At 36.8% G+C, this 19,841-nt stretch overlaps 2 protein-coding genes across 2 annotated transcripts in view; both read right to left on the bottom strand.

The window, feature by feature from the left end:
- Positions 1-11,023, bottom strand: part of LOC126091845 (xylulose kinase-like) — a 149,825-nt gene extending 138,802 nt beyond the window's left edge. Inside the window, exon 1 of the mRNA XM_049907102.1 lies at positions 10,897-11,023. Coding sequence (XP_049763059.1) covers positions 10,897-10,941 — 45 coding nt within the window. The 5' untranslated portion in view covers positions 10,942-11,023. The remainder of the gene's footprint in view (positions 1-10,896) is intronic.
- Positions 11,024-13,460: 2,437 nt separating this feature from the next.
- Positions 13,461-17,097, bottom strand: LOC126092782 (uncharacterized). Its single transcript, XM_049908510.1, has 2 exons — positions 16,755-17,097; positions 13,461-13,495 (listed from the first exon to the last, which is right to left on the bottom strand). The coding sequence occupies exons 1-2, from the start codon at positions 17,095-17,097 to the stop codon at positions 13,461-13,463; spliced, it is 378 nt and encodes a 125-aa protein (XP_049764467.1).
- Positions 17,098-19,841: the final 2,744 nt, after the last annotated feature.

The raw sequence follows: 19,841 nt of genomic DNA, 5'->3' as shown, positions 1-19,841 counted from the left end.
CATTTAACAAGAAGTTGCATAGTCCTTGTTAGCTAACCCATTTTATTCATTAGAAGAATTTTAAGACATTCCCAATACAAACATAACAATGTAATAGGTTAAGTTTTCTGATGAAGTCTATTGTATGTACTAATAGTGAATGACTAACACTGAAACTGAACAAAATAATTTTCATGTAGATCTTGCTTCCTCGTCTGGGGTTGAGAATGTGAAGTTATGTAATATGAGGGAAAGATATTCAACCAGCTCCCACCTAAAATAAAGCAGAGAAATTGGAAGTCCCAGTCACCCCAAACAACACTTAAAATGTACCTCACTAGACAATTTTTCTAAAAACTAGCCGAAAGTCTAAATTTAAGGACTGTTTGTTGCATGGCAATAGTAGTGTTCATTTAAAGCTGCTCAGCAAACAGTAATGTAAACAGGGTTCAGTATCTATAGATGCAGGTAACTATTGCCTTTGGAGAATACAGTTGTAATCACATAATTGTTAAGCTTCTGGCAGAATAAATAGTAGTTATTCAATATAACTGAGGTTACAGCAGTTTTTTCTCTTTCTAATTCACTTGGTTAAATTCAGCTGGCACAAGTATGAATAGCATTAACTAGTATAGTGATAGCATTGTTAATTTGGTGTACTGAGTAGCATACAGATACCAAGTTGCAGCAGTTTGTGGGCATGTCAGCCAGCACCAATGCTACAGCCTGAACTGACAACATCCCTTCAGGCACCAGACAACTCATGGTGCAACTGCACTATGATTATAAGATTCTCTCTTTTCGTTAATGTATACTTTGACTCATTCTACATCATCAATAAAATTCTACTGGGTTTGAGGCTGCACTGTCATCTGTAAAATTCCGATGTTTCAGCGATTGTTGCTAGGCACCTTCCTCAGGGTGTGTTGCCAACTGCTGAATGAGCACTAGTTTGGATAATTATGTAATATGGAGGAATGCTGTCATTGGATGTGAGGGTGAGGAGGAAGGGAATTAGGAGTTCATTTTATTGGTCTTTGCATTGTGTGTTGTCATTGGTGGAAATGGGTGTTTTCCATTGGAGTTTCCTTTACTGCTTGTCATTGTTAGAAATCGGCAAATAGGAGACTAAGCGGCAACTACAGCCTAGCGTTGTTTACTAACTGCCTAGTATCGACTAGGCTGTGTCAGCACTCTGTATACCCTCCACAGCTGTGGCCTACCACACGTCTGTGCTCTGCAAGAACTGTCCTTCCACAAAGTTGTCACAGCTGGGAGCCAAGACACTGCAAGTCGGTACCCGTCTTCTCTATTCATATTGTCGGGTCGCTTGGCTATTCCTATAGCCTCTCTAATCTTCCTCGTCAAACTAAACAGCTGTTTCACCAGTACATGGGCCTCTTGAAATTCGATCTTCATCCTGCACTGTTCCTGATGTGCTGTCACCGCTGATTTGCTGTATTGTTTGAGGCAGATATATCTCTCATGTTCAGTTAAAAAATCAAAAGTGGCAGAACATCAGGAACAGTGAAGGATGAAGATCGAATTTCAAGAGGCCCGCTTACTGGTGAAACAGCTGTACAGTTTGAGGAGGAAGATTAGAGAGGCTATAGAAATAGCCAAGCGACTCGACAATATGAATAGAGAAGATGCGTACTGACTTGCAGCGTCTTGGCTCCCAGCTGTGACAGCTTTGTGGAAGGACAGTTCTTGCAGAGCAACAGACATGTGATAGGCCACAGCGGTGGAGGGTATACAGAGTGCTGACACAGCCTAGTCGATACTAAGCAGTTAGTAAACAACGCTAGGCTGTAGTTGCCGCTTAGTCTCCTATTCGCCGATGTCTAACAATGGCAAGCAGTAAAGGAAACTCCAATGCAAAATGCCCATTTCCGCCAATGACAACACGCAATACGAAGACTCATAAAATGAACTCCTAATACCCTTCCTCCTCACCCTCACATCCAATGACATCACTCCTCCATAGTATATAGGTATCCAAACTAGTGCTCATTCAGCAGTTGTCAATACACCCTGAGGAAGGTGCCTTGCAACCGTCACCGACATGTCGGAATTTTATAGATGACAATGCGGCCTCAAACCTAGAAGAATTTTATTGACTGTGGCAACGGCCGAGGAAGCCTATGTTTACATTCATTCTACATCACTCAAGGGTCTCTGTACTAGGAGAATCCAAAAAACACACTGAATTAATGCACAAATGACTGAGTCAATCAGTGTGGAGCTTCCTGCATTTCACTATTACTTCTATGTAGACAGCCTGACAAGAGTTTCTAATGTTATCTAACTGGTCATTTACATATATTGTTAACAGTAACAGTTCTGTAACATTCCCTGAGCTACATACACACCTGATGATATCTCTCCATTAAGAACTACATACTGAGTTATCAACTAGAACTCTTAAATCAAATCACAAAGCTTCCAGTGTTTGAATAGAAAAGAAGTTTATAGTCTCATAACATACAACTTCAAGTCATATCTTCGTGTACAGGAAACTTGCCACAACACAACAATTTATTTACCATTTTCCTTACAATATCATTAATATAATATCCTGTACTAAATGTATAATTGCTACACAAAACATGACTTTAAAAAAAAAATGTATTATAAAATGCTATGCAAGTGTTTTTTCATGCTAAAATTTTCAGATTGTCTTGCCATGAAGTCTTCAATGGAATAGCAAGATTCTGAATCAGTCTGATGAGGTTTTTTAAGTGTGTCTAAATTGATAGTGAGCAATTTTTATCCTTTCCCTTTGTAGTAAATTTTCATACCCATATACTGCAGAGTTGAGCATAAAGTTCTAAATGGTGGGTGGTCAGTGTAAAATTATTTTGATTTCTAGTGTTGGGATCATGTTGAAACTAATTTGCTAAAAATGAACCAGGGGTACTATGTACAAAGATAATCAGTTCATAGGTCTACAATGAGGGAACACTTAATATACTTACATTTTTTAACAGTGGGTCACATGATTTTCTTCGCTTTACATTGTGAATATTTCTAATGATAGTTATTTGAAAAAAAAAAATAAAAATAAAATGAAATGATCGTATGGCATTGTTGGCCGGGAGGCCCCATGCGAGGAAGTTCAGCCGCCGTATTGCAAATCCTTTTTAGTTGACACCACTTCGGCGACTTGCAAGTCAATGATGATGAAATGATGATGAAGAACACACAATACCCAGTCATCATGAGGCAGAGAAAATCCCTGACCCTGCCGGGAATCGAACCCAGGACCCCGTGCGCGGGAAGCGAGAACGCTTACCGCAAGACCACGGAAGTTTTAATATTACAGATATGTGGTTCAAGCTATCCCAAAATACAATTCCAAATCTTATTACTGAATCAAAGTAGCTGTGATATACTACTTCCCTTATTTACATGCTGGTAGCATTTTGTCGTACCATCATTACAAATGCTAGGCTCTTTCATTTATTTGCAAGGTACTGTATACATTTGTTCCATGATAAATTTTTATCTTATTGCATTCTAGGAAATTTCACACAGTTAGCTTCCTGCAAATCCTAGCTTTTAAGATTGATTTGAATATCATATAACTCTGCTTCTTTTGTTTTAAACTGCATTAACGGAGGCTTTTCCATGTTTAATTTTAATCCACTTAAATTAAATTAGATATCACATGTTTGTAAGGTACTGACAACAGTTTAAGGAATTTGGTCAGTACTATTAGTTTCAATGATTATGCATGTGTTGTCTGCAAATAAAACAAAGTGACACTCAGTATTAAGCGGTAGCTCATTTATGTAAAACAGAAACAGAATGATGCTAAAACTGAACCTTGGTGTACTCCTTCTGAAACGGTTTTCCATTCTGAGGCATAATTTCCTCTCTGATGTTATAATCACTCTGTCTTCGGTACATTTGGAAGGACTTAAACCATTCAAATACAGTGGCCCTAATTATATTTTTCCAGTTTAGAGAGTTGCAAGCAGTGGTTCACACTATTAAAAGCCTTTCATAGGTCACAAAAAATTCCTGTGCTTGCAGGGAGTTGTCTAGAGAGAAGTTAATTTTGTGTACAAACTGGTTGGTAGGAGATAATATGCTTTTGCATTTCTGAAAGCCATACTGATGTCTTGAAATTAAACTTTTGTAAGAAATTTTGAATTTGTATTGACACAACCTTTCCCAAAATTTTTGGCAGTAACAGGAGGAGAGAGATAGGGAAATAGTTCCCAACATGTTCTTTTCTCCCTTTTTTTAATAGTAGTTTAACTATGTGATTTATTCATCTCATTACGTACAATTTTCAAATCATTTGATTTGATGTACAGGAGACATGTCAAGGTTTACAAAAGAAACTTTTTTCACTTTTTTTAAGAGAAATACAAAAGTTTACATTATATTTTTACATTTTTAAGTTACAGCAACACATGTACATAAAATAATACATGTAATACAATCCCTGTGTTCAGACTGTGAAGCTGTCCTCAATGAATTCATCAACAGAATAATAACACTATCGCGTACTTCATTGTATCTAGAAAACAACTTTCTTCAAAGGACTGTTTAACTGTTGTGAATAGTAGCTGCACAATTATTTTAGTGACTGCCTTTAACCCTTTTGTTGGAATTTGTACAGCATTCCCTATATCTTTTGCAGTAGTTTTGGTGAATGCACTGAAAAGTTCCCCTTCAAATTCCTCAGTGCTGAAGAAATTTACGTATCTGCGTAATTTTCTCATCAATGTTTGATCTGTTTACATTCAAAAAGAATTTATCGAACAGGTCTGAAATTTGAGCAATATTTACAGTACTTTTGTCCCCTATCGAGATTTCGGCAATATCATGGGCTTTAGTTGTAGTGCCTGTTTCAGATTTGATCACTGATCATAGCACTTTGATTTGATTTCCGTATCCAAAATAAATCTATTATTTGCCAGTTCTTTTGCTGTCGTACTTAAGGTTATATTTTGCTCACTAGCTGAAAGTGCAGAACTTGATTGAATTGCTTTCAAAAGTTAAGGAATAGGGCACCAACCTGGATGCCGTTATCTACTGCCATCTGGATCTCGTGGGTCACAGGTTGCAGAATTCACATTGATTTCTGTAGAGGATCTTTCTTCTACAATTGATTAATACAATCTAATACTGAGAGCATTTCTTGCAATGTGCTATGGCCTATGCAGGTCTATCATTTCAGATTAAATAGAGAATAATGTAACTCCTTAAAAAAAAAGTTATATGTGTTTCCTACATTGTCAGTTATACCAGAAGCTTTATCTGTCTTCTTGGCCACAAAGTGTATGTCTAAAAGTTGAAATTTGGATTGTCACAGAATTGCCAGAAGGTTGGACTGCCTCTAGTTAACTGTGAGCTTAAGACAACATTTCATATATCTTGGTAAGGAGGCTGATCTAAGATGCCATGTCTGCAGAAAGATTTAGTCTTTGAGTACTTTCAATTTCTCAGATACATTATTTAGGGTATTATACTCTGACACACATACCTCCAGTAGCTTCCAGTTTTCTGACAGAAGTCAACCCAATTTTCAACTACCCATGAATAGTAGCCAACTACTTCTATTTTTACATAAAAACAAAGATTTGTAACTCTATGTTTAGGAATATTAAATGAATAAAAAGATGTCTATTACCGTCATTAAACAAACTTCAGTTGTACAGGATCTCAGGATTACAATATGTGCTTCTGTAAGCACAGTCACTAATACACACCAGTGTTATGGCTCATCTCAGAGATACCCAGTTTGAATCACTGTGGCTGAAGATATTTACACCCCAGTATTTTAGTGAACAAGAAAAGGTGAGATGGTGGTGCAAAGTTCTTGGTCATCAGATTTCATCAATGTCGTGGATTAAATACAAAATACTCTCTGCAGTGTCTTGCGGAGTGACACCTTGTGACACAGATGACGGTAATCTGTTACATTCGGTGGCTTCCTTGGTACTACCAGATGGGAGTAACCTATTGTGCCCTAGGGATATAGCTCATTTACAGATATATGAATTAAAGTACTTATTTCTGTTCAAGATTTCATTTATAGTAAATGAGACATTTTTATGGAGAAACAACTTTAAACTGCATATAAACACATTTCTGCTGCTTGCTGAACTTTTTATTTCCGTGTGTACATATAAACTGTTGCATCACTTAACATACCAAACTCAATTTTTATTGATGATATTAACTGTACATTATTTAGCTTATACTGAATACAAAGACATACAAATTTTTCTGTTTGTACTTCTATCAAATGTGCTGTGTGTAAACCATTCATATTAACATTTATACTGCAATGGAATGTCATTAATGTATTTGTCATATTATGCCAATTGTATGCACAATATTAATTTAAGAACAAGTTAATAACAAGCCAATCACTCTAAAAAAGTGTAAATGTTCTATGCAGCCTAGGTAATAATGACAACGCTGATGCTTCAGCTACATTCCAAGCTACAAAATATATACATACAAAGTTGGCCCAGGTCACCTATTTGCTAAGTTTGATTTACTTTATACTTATTTATTCATCCAAGGATCATCTCACAATGATATTATAATATAATGAAAAAACTGCTCAAATATATGTACACACAGAGTGCATAATTATTTCTTTAAGAGAATAAGGCAAATGGATGGCCATACAGTTAGCACTTATGTATAGGTGACAAGCTACAGCTAAACACCTGTTGTGCCTTTTGTCATTTTTTCCTGATGTGTACATAACCCTTACTGCCAAAGAGAAATCTTTATTTAGCACATAAAGCAGTCATCCTATGCATCTCCGACATAATTAATCCTGAATCCTGTAGAGAATATTTTACAACAAACTATAATACTGACTGTTAAACTCATTTGTTTGGAGTAGGTCTACACCAAAGAAACTCAACATAAGCACAAACTGTGATAGTCTTTACTCAAGTGTTTCACTTGTCAAACACAGATAATCAATACCTCAGTTACTAGATTCAGAAATATACAATAGTTATTAATACAAAGGAAGGTAACTATTAAACATGCTGCTAACACAACTATGATACGTCTCTTTGATAGCCTTCAGAAACACCACACCAGCAACTACAAAGTACATGTGGTGGATCCACTGACAGAGATCGAGATCATGACATGTTAGTTGTCTACCTAAATAGTCAAAGGAATCTTCATTGAAAAGCCATTATGTGGTATTCTGACTAGATCATCAGTAAAAGAATTATAACAGAAGAAGGAATAAAGATCTTCAAAAATGTGCTTGCCAGGATTGACTGGCTGTCTGAAGTTATAGGACTGGGACCAACTGACACTTTTAAATATTTTAAGGGTTGCTTAAAATTACTGCATCCAGTCACCTTTTGCATTGTTCTTCAGTTTTTAATATCTCATTACCAGTTTTGAACCACCTAAAAATGGTTCATCTGATGGTACATATTTAATGATTGTTTGCAGCAGTGTGGGAGTCATGCAACTGTGGTAAGGTGTATAAATGAAACATGTAAGCACTGAGTGTAGAGAGAATTATTCACATTATTAAATGCATCTAAATCTTGACAACTGTTTCCCATCAGTAACCATATTGTTGTTGTTGTTGTTGTGGTCTTCAGTCCTGAGACTGGTTTGATGCAGCTCTCCATGCTACTCTATCCTGTGCAAGCTGCTTCATCTCCCAGTACGTACTGCAGCCTCCATCCTTCTGAATCTGCTTAGTGTATTCATCTCTTGTTCTCCCTCTACGATTTTTACCCTCCACACTGCCCTCCAATACTAAAATTGGTGATCCCTTGATGCCTCAGAACATGTCCTACCACCCAGTCCCTTCTTCTAGTCAAGTTGTGCCACAAACTCCTCTTCTCCCCAATTCTATTCAATACCTCCTCATTAGTTATGTGATCTACCCATCTAATCTTCAGCATTCTTCTGTAGCACCACATTTCGAAAGCTTCTATTCTCTTCTTGTCCAAACTATTTATCGTCCATGTTTCACTTCCATTCAGTAACCATAAGGAATCCCTTAGATAGATAAACTACTAAACAGAAAATAAATACACCGAAACAAAGCATGGTACAGCCCCAATCTGGAACACAAAGTATGTTGTTCTGCTGCTAAATAAATGACCAAGTTCAACAGCAGCATATGCCTGGGCAAAATATATGTTTCATTGTTGTTATCTGAAAGCTACACAAATCTACAGAAAGGAAGTAAAAGTAGCCAAGAAGGCACATAATATCTGGTTCATTTCTGAAGCCCCCAAACAATGCAAAGCAGTCTGGGAACTTAACAAGCACAGAAGTGAAAACTGAGAAAGGTTTTAAAAACACTCTGTTAGCACACATTCAAACCTTTGGCTCCTGTTATTAACCAATCACTTGAGGCTGGTGCTTTTTCAGACTTCTTAAAACTGGCAAAGACAGTGCCACTGTATATAAAAGGTGATCCTAACAATCCATCCAGTTAGACACCAATTTCTATAATACCTATAATAGCAAAAGTGATTGAAATTATAATGAAAACCCAACCACTATGTTATTTCGAAGACAGCAACCTCTTCCTGGATAGACAACATGGATTTAGAAGAGGGAAATCTACATTTACTTGATGTAATAACAAAGATAATGGAAGCATTTGATGAAAAGAACTGCAAGGCTTTAATTCTTTGAGATCTAAACAAGGCATTTGATGGCACCTCTTGTAAGATACTCCTGGAAAAATTAAAAGCTTATGGTATAAAGGGTGTCATTTTTGAGATTCTGTCATCTTATCTAGGAAACAAGACAGCAGAGTGTTTGTACACAGGAAGCGATGTCTCATGAAGTGGCATGTGAACTGGGTGTACCGCAGTGCTCCATACTTAGCCCTCTGCTCTTTTTTATGTCTGTCAATGACTTAACTTGTGGTGGCTCTACCCTGCTTTTTGCAGATTATACACATTAATGACTAAGGGTAGAAATTCATCTGAGGTACTAAAAGATTCTGATAGTTTGTTTGAAGTAGCCAAAAGTGGTACAAAACAAACAAAATGAAATTAAATGAAGATAGAGCCCAGGAAACATGCAGTCTTGGTGGCTTTGGACTCATAGTAAATGTTGATAATGTCAAACCTCTGAGAATTACAACTGACAATAAGCTGCTGTGGACCAAACACGCTGCATGTGTGTGTTCTAAGCCTCAATAGTAATTTACCTTGTCAGGATGCTCAAATTCCTGATAACAGATCAGTACTTAATCACAATGTATTACGCAATGTTCCACAGCCACATTACATATGGATTGATGCTGTGGGGACACTCTACTGAAAGTAAAAACATATTGCTCCTACAAGAGAAGGCTGTAATAATAACATCTTCCAGCAAGAAATTTGACCACTGTAGACCCATTTTCAAGCAGATGGGAATAATGACAATATTTAGCCAATACATTTTCAATTCTCTTGTCTATATAAAAGAAAATCAAGGATTCTTCAGCAAGAGAGAAAAAATTCACAACTATGACACATTTGCTAATGCCAACACATATTCTAAGCTGTTGCCTAAGTAAAACACTGGACAGATTTCCCTCAGCAGACCTGTAGAGCTAGACTGGTATCAACCAACAGCCACTAGGCCTATATTCTATAAATGAATTTTTCTCCCCAAGTGGAATTTTAGAGAAAAGTCAACATGATACAATCACATGTGAATCCACGAACTGGAAACATCTAGGAGCTGCAAATAGTTGTTTATAATCATTGTTTATAACATTTGTGTTATGCAATGCTTCTTGTCTGTTATCTTAGTTTTAGTAGCGATTTTAATATATAATCACTAAAATGTGATGCAATCTGCTTGGCCATGACCTGGGAACAATGCTGACTTAGTTCTTGTACTGTGTTCTAGTACTGTATTGACAGTCTTATTCTCTTTGTTTTTACAGTACCCATTTTAATATTATAGTTCCAGCAGCAATATTTTATTCATTTTATGTAGTATATATTATTTCAAACTTGATGTTGTCTGTCTGGTAATGGCTGGTGAATGACATAGAATTAGTAATAAAGATGACAGGATCATATCATGTATGTCTTAAATTCTTCTGCTGTGTAACTTGCTTTTTCTTTAAGCTGGTCTTCAGAGGTGCTTCTGTTGATAAGATGTACCTGCACCTCTTTTGTGTATTTCAAAGTCTTACATGAAATGTTAATTATTTACATTTATAGCTCACATTACAGTTCTGCGCCATACAAATGACAACATGGATGATATACAAAATAAAATGCATTAACAGCCTCGTGTAGCTATAATAGTCTGCTTTAAGGACATTTCTCCAGGATCTTGGATTACTGATAAATGCTTTCTTATGTGGGGCTGCAAGCTGATAATGGTAGTCCACTGACGTGTATTACCTATACGTAATATTCATGTATTTAGGAACCGTAAAATTTGTGTTTTTTTTTCCCCCAATAAATGGTGGACCCACATATTAAGTGAATAAAAATCTGCTAAGAACTCGTTTACAAACGAGACGAAAATGACAAATTCATGCAGATATGATTTAATATAAGGCACCGCATTTTGATGACACTACCACAGTTGTCATCTGTCAAACAAACTGAGTTATTACTGAAATCGCTATGACAACCCCACAAGCTTATTATTCGAAAATGGACAATATTCAGTGCCATGACAACCTAACCTATTACAATTTTACTACACGATATCGATTTCTTTCTTTGGCGAACAAGCTTCGTCATATAATTACAAAAATTGCGTGGGATTGTGTGTTTTCGTTTGACATGCCACATTAAATGACATTGCCGTGCGCGTAACAACGTTGTGAGAAACCTCCGTGAACACAATAAAATATCATTTACTGTGCATATTAATTAGGAACCCACTTCCAAAGACATGTGCCATTTCAAAACCAATGTTCATCACCTGTTGTGTGCTTAAATCAATCCCCAGGTACGAGTTATTCTCCATGGCAGTCGTTTTGGTACACAGCCGCTAACTGTGCGTGTAGGCGTCAGCTGTGCACCAACTAAGCCACTTATTACTACTTCCCCCACTATTACAGGAGCTGGATTCGGAATGAAAGTGATAAGCAGGCGATTAATTCAGTGTCAACAGTTCAGAGTGATGTAACCCACATGTCCAGATTAGCATAACTGAAAAGACGAACTTGAAAACTGTTTCTTGAAGGAACTTTGCGAAGACCTTTTTCAGTAAGAATTACTCGAGCTATTCTGCTTGAAGATTTACGCAGGAAACAGACTTATCTTTAAAATTTAATAAAAGTGCCAAACTTAATAGCATGACACACAAACGGCATCATTAACCTATATTTTATCGACTTATTCTTCGGTTCACAGGCGGTTTCTATAATGTTCTAAATGTTATTGCCGTACTATAAGTCTCGTTCGGAAACTTTTACTTAGGATAAGATAAATTTTCGTCGCGTATAATTTTTCTTTAGTGGCTATTTGCCGGAAAACAGAAGCACAATTTGCAAATCCTTCTACACACATTATCTAAAGACCTTAACCAAACAATTGCATGAAAAAGAGGCAGGACCGCAGTCTTCAAGAAGCAGAAATAAAAGCGCCTACCACCGGTAGATAATGCTACAAAATCCGCCAGTGATATAGGAAGTGTACCTAAAGCCCCATCAGGGTCAAAAGTCCGGTACATACGCAACGATCTGTATGCGCCGATGTCTGTGCAGGCACCTTCAGTAGCAGCAGTTTGCACACATTTATTTACTTCGCGAGTTATAGAACGAACGATGTCCAGAAAAATTATTTACGAAAGGCCATAAAAATATACAAATATATACTGACGCTGTAATTTCTCACATGCCATTCCCTCTGCTCTTGCCTCTCTCTTCCCTTCCATAAATGTCCTCATACTGGGTCTCGGTATTTTTCAAGAGACCAGAAAACAATGGAGATCCAAACCATTCTTGGTTGTCACCGACTCTAGATGGGTTACATATTGGAACTCTTTGATAAAATGTTAGGGTTGACATTTTTTAACGGTTTTGTTGCCTGCCACTGGGTAACTCAAGTGTGCGGTAATCATAAGCTGCTGCCTTTTTATGTGATTTCCTTGCTCTTAACTTTTCAGAACCACTAAATCCTGTATATTTCAGTAACAAACTCTCTAGTACACTGGTGCTTATTAGTCGTTTCACAATTCAGTGTTCAAGCACATGGTGAGAAACTCCGAATGGAACGAACAGCTCTCTTCACGTTTCACGTGTGAGATTTTCAGCGGCTTCCTGACCTCATTATACATTTTGTGCACACAGATTTGAGGAATTTTGCTCAAACCTGGAACTCCAACTTCCAATTTTGAATCAAAAAGATACCAGAATACCATACATTCTATCCCTGAATCCTATTAATTTCTGATGGTTAATAAAAACATTTTCAGTCTCTTCGGTCTGCCCACAACTCATTGCGCAAAATTCAACTCCACACGCTACAATCGATCTGCGCAGATGTTACAAGCTCAGGCAAATTGTTGCGTAGGGGAGTCTGAATCAATAGCTCAATATATAAGGTAAGTTCAGTGGTCCGAACGGAACAATCTTAGTAACGATAAACAAAAGCAGTGGTAGCTGTGAAACCCATTCTTAAATAATTTATTTGGCATGTTTGGGGCTCGTTAAGGCAATTTTTTATACACGGCCTTTATTACTTTTTACAGGTTCTGGTATTTTAATCGTGTCTTCGATATGTGGCAATTAAATTAGGTGGTTCAGCAAGAGTGTACATTGACAGGTACATATAGATTACTTACTATTATACTTATAAACAAAGATTTACAATGTGTTCTGTTACCTACCTTTGGCATTACTTAGTTTTTTATTTACCAACTAATGATGTACATCTAGAGAGCATATCCAGGTAAATACTGTCTTTGTCAGATTTTAAATTAGTGAACATTAGCCTTACCAATTTAATCAGTAGAATTGTTTAAATAAGTAACAACATTAACAAACAAAATTAAAAGCAATAATATTGTACCAAATTTACAACAGTTGATACAAAAATGCTGTTAAGAAGTTACCTCATTTTACTTTTCATTTTTCTCTCGTCCTGTGTATCCATCCACACACAAGAAGAGAGAAAAACATGCATTCCCTCAGAGAGACGCTCTGCTCTAAATCTATCTCAGTGGACACCAAGATGAAAATCTACAACACAGTTATATGCCCAGCAGTAATGTACAGTTCAGAAACATGGAACATGACTAAGCAAGAAAAGGAAAAACTATTAACATTTGAAATAAGAGTAATGAGGGAGATATGGGGACCAGTTTTAGATAATGGAGAATGATGCGGCAACCAATTATCCTACAGAAGATAAAGAGCAAAACAATACAATGGGTGGGCCGTGTAGCCTGTATGCCAGATGGAAGACAGGCAAAGATGACACTACAGGGAAACCAAACACCAAACGCCGAACTGGACGACCAAGGCATTCATTCATTCATTTTCATTTATTTATTGGTCCATTTGATTCATTATGTACTTAAACAGAACATTGAATATAGGACAAGTCAAAATTGTGAAAGCAGCAGAAACACACACACAGACAAAGAGAGAGAGAGAGCATGACAAAATTAATTACAGATAACAATCATAAATTACAAGTGACAAATGTTGTTGTTGTTGTGGTCTTCAGTCCTGAGACTAGTTTGATGCAGCTCTCCATGCTACTCTATCCTGTGCAAGCTTCTTCATCTCCCAGTACCTACTGCAACCTACATCCTTCTGAATCTGCTTAGTGTATTCATCTCTTGGTCTCCCCCTATGATTTTTACCCTCCACGCTGCCCTCCAACACTAAATTGGTGATTCCTTGATGCCTCAGAACATGTCCCACCAACCAATCCCTTCTTCTGGTCAAGTTGTGCCACAAACTTCTCTTCTCCCCAATCCTATTCAATACTTCCTCATTAGTTATGTGATCTACCCATCTAATCTTCAGCATTCTTCTGTAGCACCACATTTCAAAAGCTTCTATTCTCTTCTTGTCCAAACTATTTACCGTCCATGTTTCACTTCCATACATGGCTACACTCCATACAAATACTTTCAGAAATAACTTCCTGACACTTAAATCTATACTCGATGTTAACAAATTTCTCTTCTTCAGAAACGCTTTCCTTGCCATTGCCAGTCTACATTTTATATCCTCTCTACTTCGTCCATCATCAGTTATTTTGCTCCTCAAATAGCAAAACTCCTTTACTACTTTAAGTGTCTCATTTCCTAATCTAATACCCTCAGCATCACCTGACTTAATTCGACTACATTCCATTATCCTCGTTTTGCTTTTGTTGATGTTCATCTTATATCCTCCCTTCAAGACACCATCCATTCCGTTCAACTGCTCTTCCAAGTCCTTTGCTGTCTCTGACAGTATTACAATCTCATCGGCGAACCTCAAAGTTTTTATTTCTTCTCCATGGATTTTAATACCTACTCCGAATTTTTCTTTTGTTTCCTTTACTGCTTGCTCAATATACAGATTGGATAACATCGGGGAGAGGCTACAACCCTGTCTCACTCCCTTCCCAACCACTGCTTCCCTTTCATGTCCCTCAACTCTTATAACTGCCATCTGGTTTCTGTACAAGTTGTAAATAGCCTTTTGCTCCCTGTATTTTACCCCTGCCACCTTTAGAATTTGAAACAGAGTATTCCAGTCAACATTGTCAAAAGCTTTCTCTAAGTCTACAAATGCTAGAAACGTAGGTTTGCCTTTCCTTAATCTTTCTTCTAAGATAAGTCGTAAGGTCAGTATTGCCTCACGTGTTCCAGTATTTCTACGGAATCCAAACTGATCGTCCCCGATGTCGGCTTCTACTTGTTTTTCCATTCGTCTGTAAAGAATTCGTGTTAGTACTTTGCAGATGTGGCTTATTAAACTGATTGTTCGGTAATTTTCACATCTGTCAACACCTGTTTTCTTTGGGATTGGAATTATTATATTCTTCTTGAAGTCTGAGGGTATTTCGCCTGTTTCATACATCTTGCTCACCAGATGGTAGAGTTTTGTCAGGACTGGCTCTCCCAAGGCCGTCAGTAGTTCCAATGGAATGTTGTCTACTCCGGGGGCTTTGTTTCGACTCAGGTCTTTCAGTGCTCTGTCAAACTCTTCACGCAGTATTGTATCTCCCATTTCATCTTCATCTACATCCTCTTCCATTTCCATAATATTGTCCTCAAGTGCATCGCCCTTGTATAGACCCTCTATATACTCCTTCCACCTTTCTGCTTTCCGTTCTTTGCTTAGAACTGGGTTTCCATCTGAGCTCTTGATGTTCATACATGTGGTTCTCTTATCTCCAAAGGTCTCTTTAATTTTCCTGTAGGCAGTATCTATCTTACCCCTAGTGAGATAAGCCTCTACATCCTTACATTTGTCCTCTAGCCATCCCTGCTTAGCCATTTTGCTCTTCCTGTCGATCTCATTTTTGAGACGTTTGTATTCCTTTTTGCCTGCTTCATTTACTACAAGTGACAAATATAGCAACTTGAATTTAACCATTATTACATAATCGTTGTTTACAAGGCTATTTTTTGTAATTTAAAAATTCTTTTACAGAGTAAAAACATTTTTCCACTAGAAATGACTTAATATTATGTTAAAAAAAAATTTTATGTTGCTGCGATTTTAAATCACTGGGTAGGCTGTTATATAGCTGAACTGTTATCTGTGATACACTTTTTTGGTGCAGTGCTGTTTTACACTGTGACATGTGAATTATTATTTGTGTTTCTTGTGTTGTGACTGTATATGCTTATTTTGTTGAAGATGTCCAGTTTGGTTTAAAAGATACTCATTTGCAAACAGGATACACTCATATATGTAAAGGCTCGGTAGGCTCATTATTTTCATCTGGATGATATATAGTCTACATGTTTCCAGTTTTCTTAGGTTGCAGATAGCCCTGATTGCTCTTTTCTGCATCCTAAAGATCTTCATGCTGGTTGCTGAATTTCCCCAGAAGATTAGCCCATATCGAAGTAGTGCATGGAACTATGCATAATATGCCTGAATAACTGTTGACTTGCTTGCACTTTTATTTAACACACACAGAGCATAACAAGCTAGTGAAAGTTGTTTCTCAAGTTCTTTTATATAACAGTCCCGTCTTAAATTATCTTTTACCCATAGGCCTAGAACCGTAGTGTCAATAACCGAGTTCAGTAACGTATTTTCAAGGTATGGTACTGTAACAAAGTTTTGCACATGTGGAGAAGAGTGGAAATTCATAAAGACAGTTTTTTCTTTATTATTACTTAATTTTTTTGAAACCAGCTAGTAATTTGGGACATTACAGTATCTATTGCTACTTCCAATGAGATTTTGTCAGCAGCTGTTATTAATATGCTGGTGTCATCAGCAAATTAGATTAGTTTTCCCACCTTAATAAAGTCATTTATATCATCAGTATAAAGGAGGAACAGTAGAGGTCCTAGAACAGAACCTTGTGGCACTCCGTACTTTATTGTTGATTTACTGGAGACATTTGTTGTTGTGATAACATTTCCTTGTACTGAAATGTCATCATGCCTTAAAACCACCACTTTCTACCTGTTTTCTAGGTAAGATCTTATCCACTGATTTGGGATTCCTCAGACACCTTTTTGATGTAATTTGTGAATGAGGAAGTCATGGTCAACTATGTCAAAAGGTTTTGAAAAGTCCAAAAAGATACCAGTAGCATTTTTTCTGTCATCCAGTGCTTTAAGCACAGCTTCTAAGTACTCGTACATACCTGTTGTTGTAGACTTTGATTTACTGAATCCATGTTGATTTGCTGGGAGTAATGAATTTTTTGTAATGTAGCTTCGTAGTGTATTGTAGAAAATTTTCTCAAATATTTTGGAGAAAACACTGAGTTGGGATACTGGACGATAATTATTTACATTTTCAGAGTCCTCTGTTTTGAACAGTGGAGTTACTTTAGCTGTTTTTAGGCTATTGGGAAAGATTCCAGTTGATAAGGAGTTGTTTAATATAAATATTAGAGGTTTTAATGCATTATCAGATGACTTTTTAAAGACATTGTCTGGCACACCATCCAGTCCACATGAATATTTGTTTTTGAGTGACCTCATTATTTGTTCACCTCTGTTTCCGTGACTGTTTGAAGGAACATAGATTTAACACTAGCATTTAAACAATTTGGTAGGCATGTAGGTCCATCGTCATACTGATATTCGATTAACTGCTTTGCTATATTAGTAAAGTACATGTTAAACTTTTCAGCTACCTATTCTGGATCTGAATGTCTTATTTTCAATTTGAAGAGAGATATTTTGTGAAGTGTACTGTTCTGTACCTTTTTTTCATTGGAAACACTATATGAAAGTAGTGAAAGTATACATTGTTGGAAACTGTCGAACATGCTATTTACTTCAGTTTTAAGAAGCACCTGGGATCGATCCCAGTTCGCCAGTTTCGTAAGCAACGCTCTTGACCATTACACTACACCTTTAAAAGCTGTGGATGGACGACCTGACGAAGGACCAAGCAACCCTGTGGATTTTAGACACCTGGAGGAACCAGGCACAAAACACGAAGGAATGGAGGTAGTTTGTGGAAGCAGTGTGTGCTCTGCAGGGCCTGTGATGGCTATCCATCTCTTCCTGTGTACATTTTGATTTCATTATTCTGTCGGTTTAATTCAGTTATTTTTAAGTGAAAGAAGTAGTAGAGTTTAAGTGAAAGAAGTAGTAGAAGTTAGATCAAATGTTTAAATTTAACTTTCGATTTGGCATTAGTGATGTGTAGATAAAGAACTGAAACTTTGCTCTCAGGTAATCACTGCTTCTGTTATGTTATGTTATGCTGTGGAATTCTCAATTTCAAGCAATTTCTAGTGGTGTTATACATACCTTCATTTTTGTTGAATTTATCTTTGTAATCCCAAGTAAGGATCAGAATTTTGTATGTGTACAAACTGTAGGAAGTTAGAATGTTATATTTTTTTGAAAATTGGCTTGCAGCTTTCTCTTTGTCTTAAGATATTTTTATTATTCTGAGTGATCTCTTATGTAATTTGAATATTTCAAATGCATCAGTCCAGTGGCCCCAGGTCTCGACAACATAGTTCATTATAGCACAGAAATATGAGAAAAACGCCAAGCACTGATCATCTCTAGTTATTAGTGGCTTAATTTGTCTGTAAAAACAGCATGGCTAAATTTATTGCTTACGTTGGCAACTTGATCTTTTTGTCCTAAACAAATGTCTACAGTGATCCCTAAAAATTCTGCACTTTCAATGGTTCCATTTAGCTCTTGCAATTCGAATAATTCATTTCTCTTTCTTCTGTTGTTTCTCAACACTACTCCAGTAGTTCTCTCATAATCGAGAATTTGCCTACTCACTTCAAACCAGTCAGTGATCATTTCAAATATTTGATAACTTTTAGTTACAGTCCATTGTATGCTCAGTCTCACAGCTATTCTTGTTGCGTGATGTACGAACAAAGTCGGTTCACATTCTGTGTTATAGTGTAAATCAATTATCTACATAAGGAAAGCGAGAGGTTCTAGAATTCCGCCCTATGGCACACCATGTTCTATGTTTTGTAATAGGTGATTCCCTTTCTTTTGTTAAAGTTCCATTGCTTAGTTTCTGTTCTGCAAAAATAGCTTTATGATACTGAGGGCTGTTTCTCTAATCCCATACTGGTGTTGCTTCATCATTAACTGTGATCAGGCACATTAAGTGAAGCACGAAAATAAGCCTGTTTGTGCAAAGTTTATTGTAATGTATAACAACTTACAACTAATAGCAGACAACGATAGATACACTGAATAAACAGCAAAAGCCAAAGCATCTAAAGAACTGAAGACAACACAAAGCAAAGAAAAACAGTGTTGCTTCTTAAAGCAGTAACATTGTACCATTAACACCCTCACTTGATGTTAATTATTAATGTTACAAAACAAACTATAAGATCTAAGTAAGTCCGAACAAGGCTCTAATTTTTTCCTAATTTTATTTTACCTAGTGACTTTGTCAGAAACTCAGCTTGTTGGTTATTTGTGCTCATGTATATTAACATAACTTTCTTAGTAAGAATTTTCCCTCTCACAAATAAAATTTCACAACTACATGCTTTAGTTTATTCTGGAACTGTGGGCTCTTGCAAAGGTTTATTACTGTGTATTGTCTTCAGAAAGTACAACAGCGCTTTTACTGCCAGAAAGACTTCGATACAAATTATTGAGCCAAAAGGCTTTACTAGTTGCCAAGTTTAAGGCCACAAATTCAGATTGTGTTGATGACAGAGACACTGTCCGTTGCTTTTTAGATGGCCATGAAACACTACAATCCGGAACTTTGAAAAGATAGCCACTTGTGTACTTTCTGTATACTCTGTCAGCAGCACAATCAGAGTCCACAAAACCAGTTATAGGATCAGTACGCTTTTAATTCCTAGTATATAACAGACTCAGTTTTAGGGTTCCTTTAATGTAACGCAAGACACGTTTTAAAGCATTCCATAATCCAGACTTGCCTGTGATTGGTAGTTACTTAGAATACTTATAGTTATGCAAATATATGGCGTGAAATCTAACATAGCATACATAAGTGATCCATTAATTTTCTACACCTTTCTCAATGTCTTTATTTTCAGGTCCTGAAATCATTGAACGAGCAGTTTCAACCAAGGTGCGCATTTCCCTTTCAGCTCTTCCATTTTGTTGTGGTGTGTACACAATGCGTCTTTAATGGGTTATGCCATTTTTACTCAAAAATGTAGCAAGTCAGTTTACATAAACTCCAGTCCATTACTACTCCTTTTCAGAACAGTTTCTCCCTCAGTTGCTGCAATAAACTTCCTAAT

Source organism: Schistocerca cancellata, chromosome 7, assembly GCF_023864275.1.
Source record: "Schistocerca cancellata isolate TAMUIC-IGC-003103 chromosome 7, iqSchCanc2.1, whole genome shotgun sequence".
Classification (NCBI taxonomy): domain Eukaryota; kingdom Metazoa; phylum Arthropoda; class Insecta; order Orthoptera; family Acrididae; genus Schistocerca; species Schistocerca cancellata.
Note: the sequence above shows the minus strand (reverse complement) of the source record. Positions and strands in the feature narration are given on the sequence as shown.

Bases quoted from the DNA above. Each gene is read 5' to 3' on its own strand.
- LOC126092782 (XM_049908510.1), bottom strand. From the start codon at position 17,097: ATGAGGTCACTCAAAAACAAATATTCATGTGGACTGGATGGTGTGCCA. The intron at 13,496-16,754 runs GTATGTACGAGT...GTTCTGTTTAAG, and splicing joins ATCAAAGTCTACAACAACAG to TACATAATGAATCAAATGGA.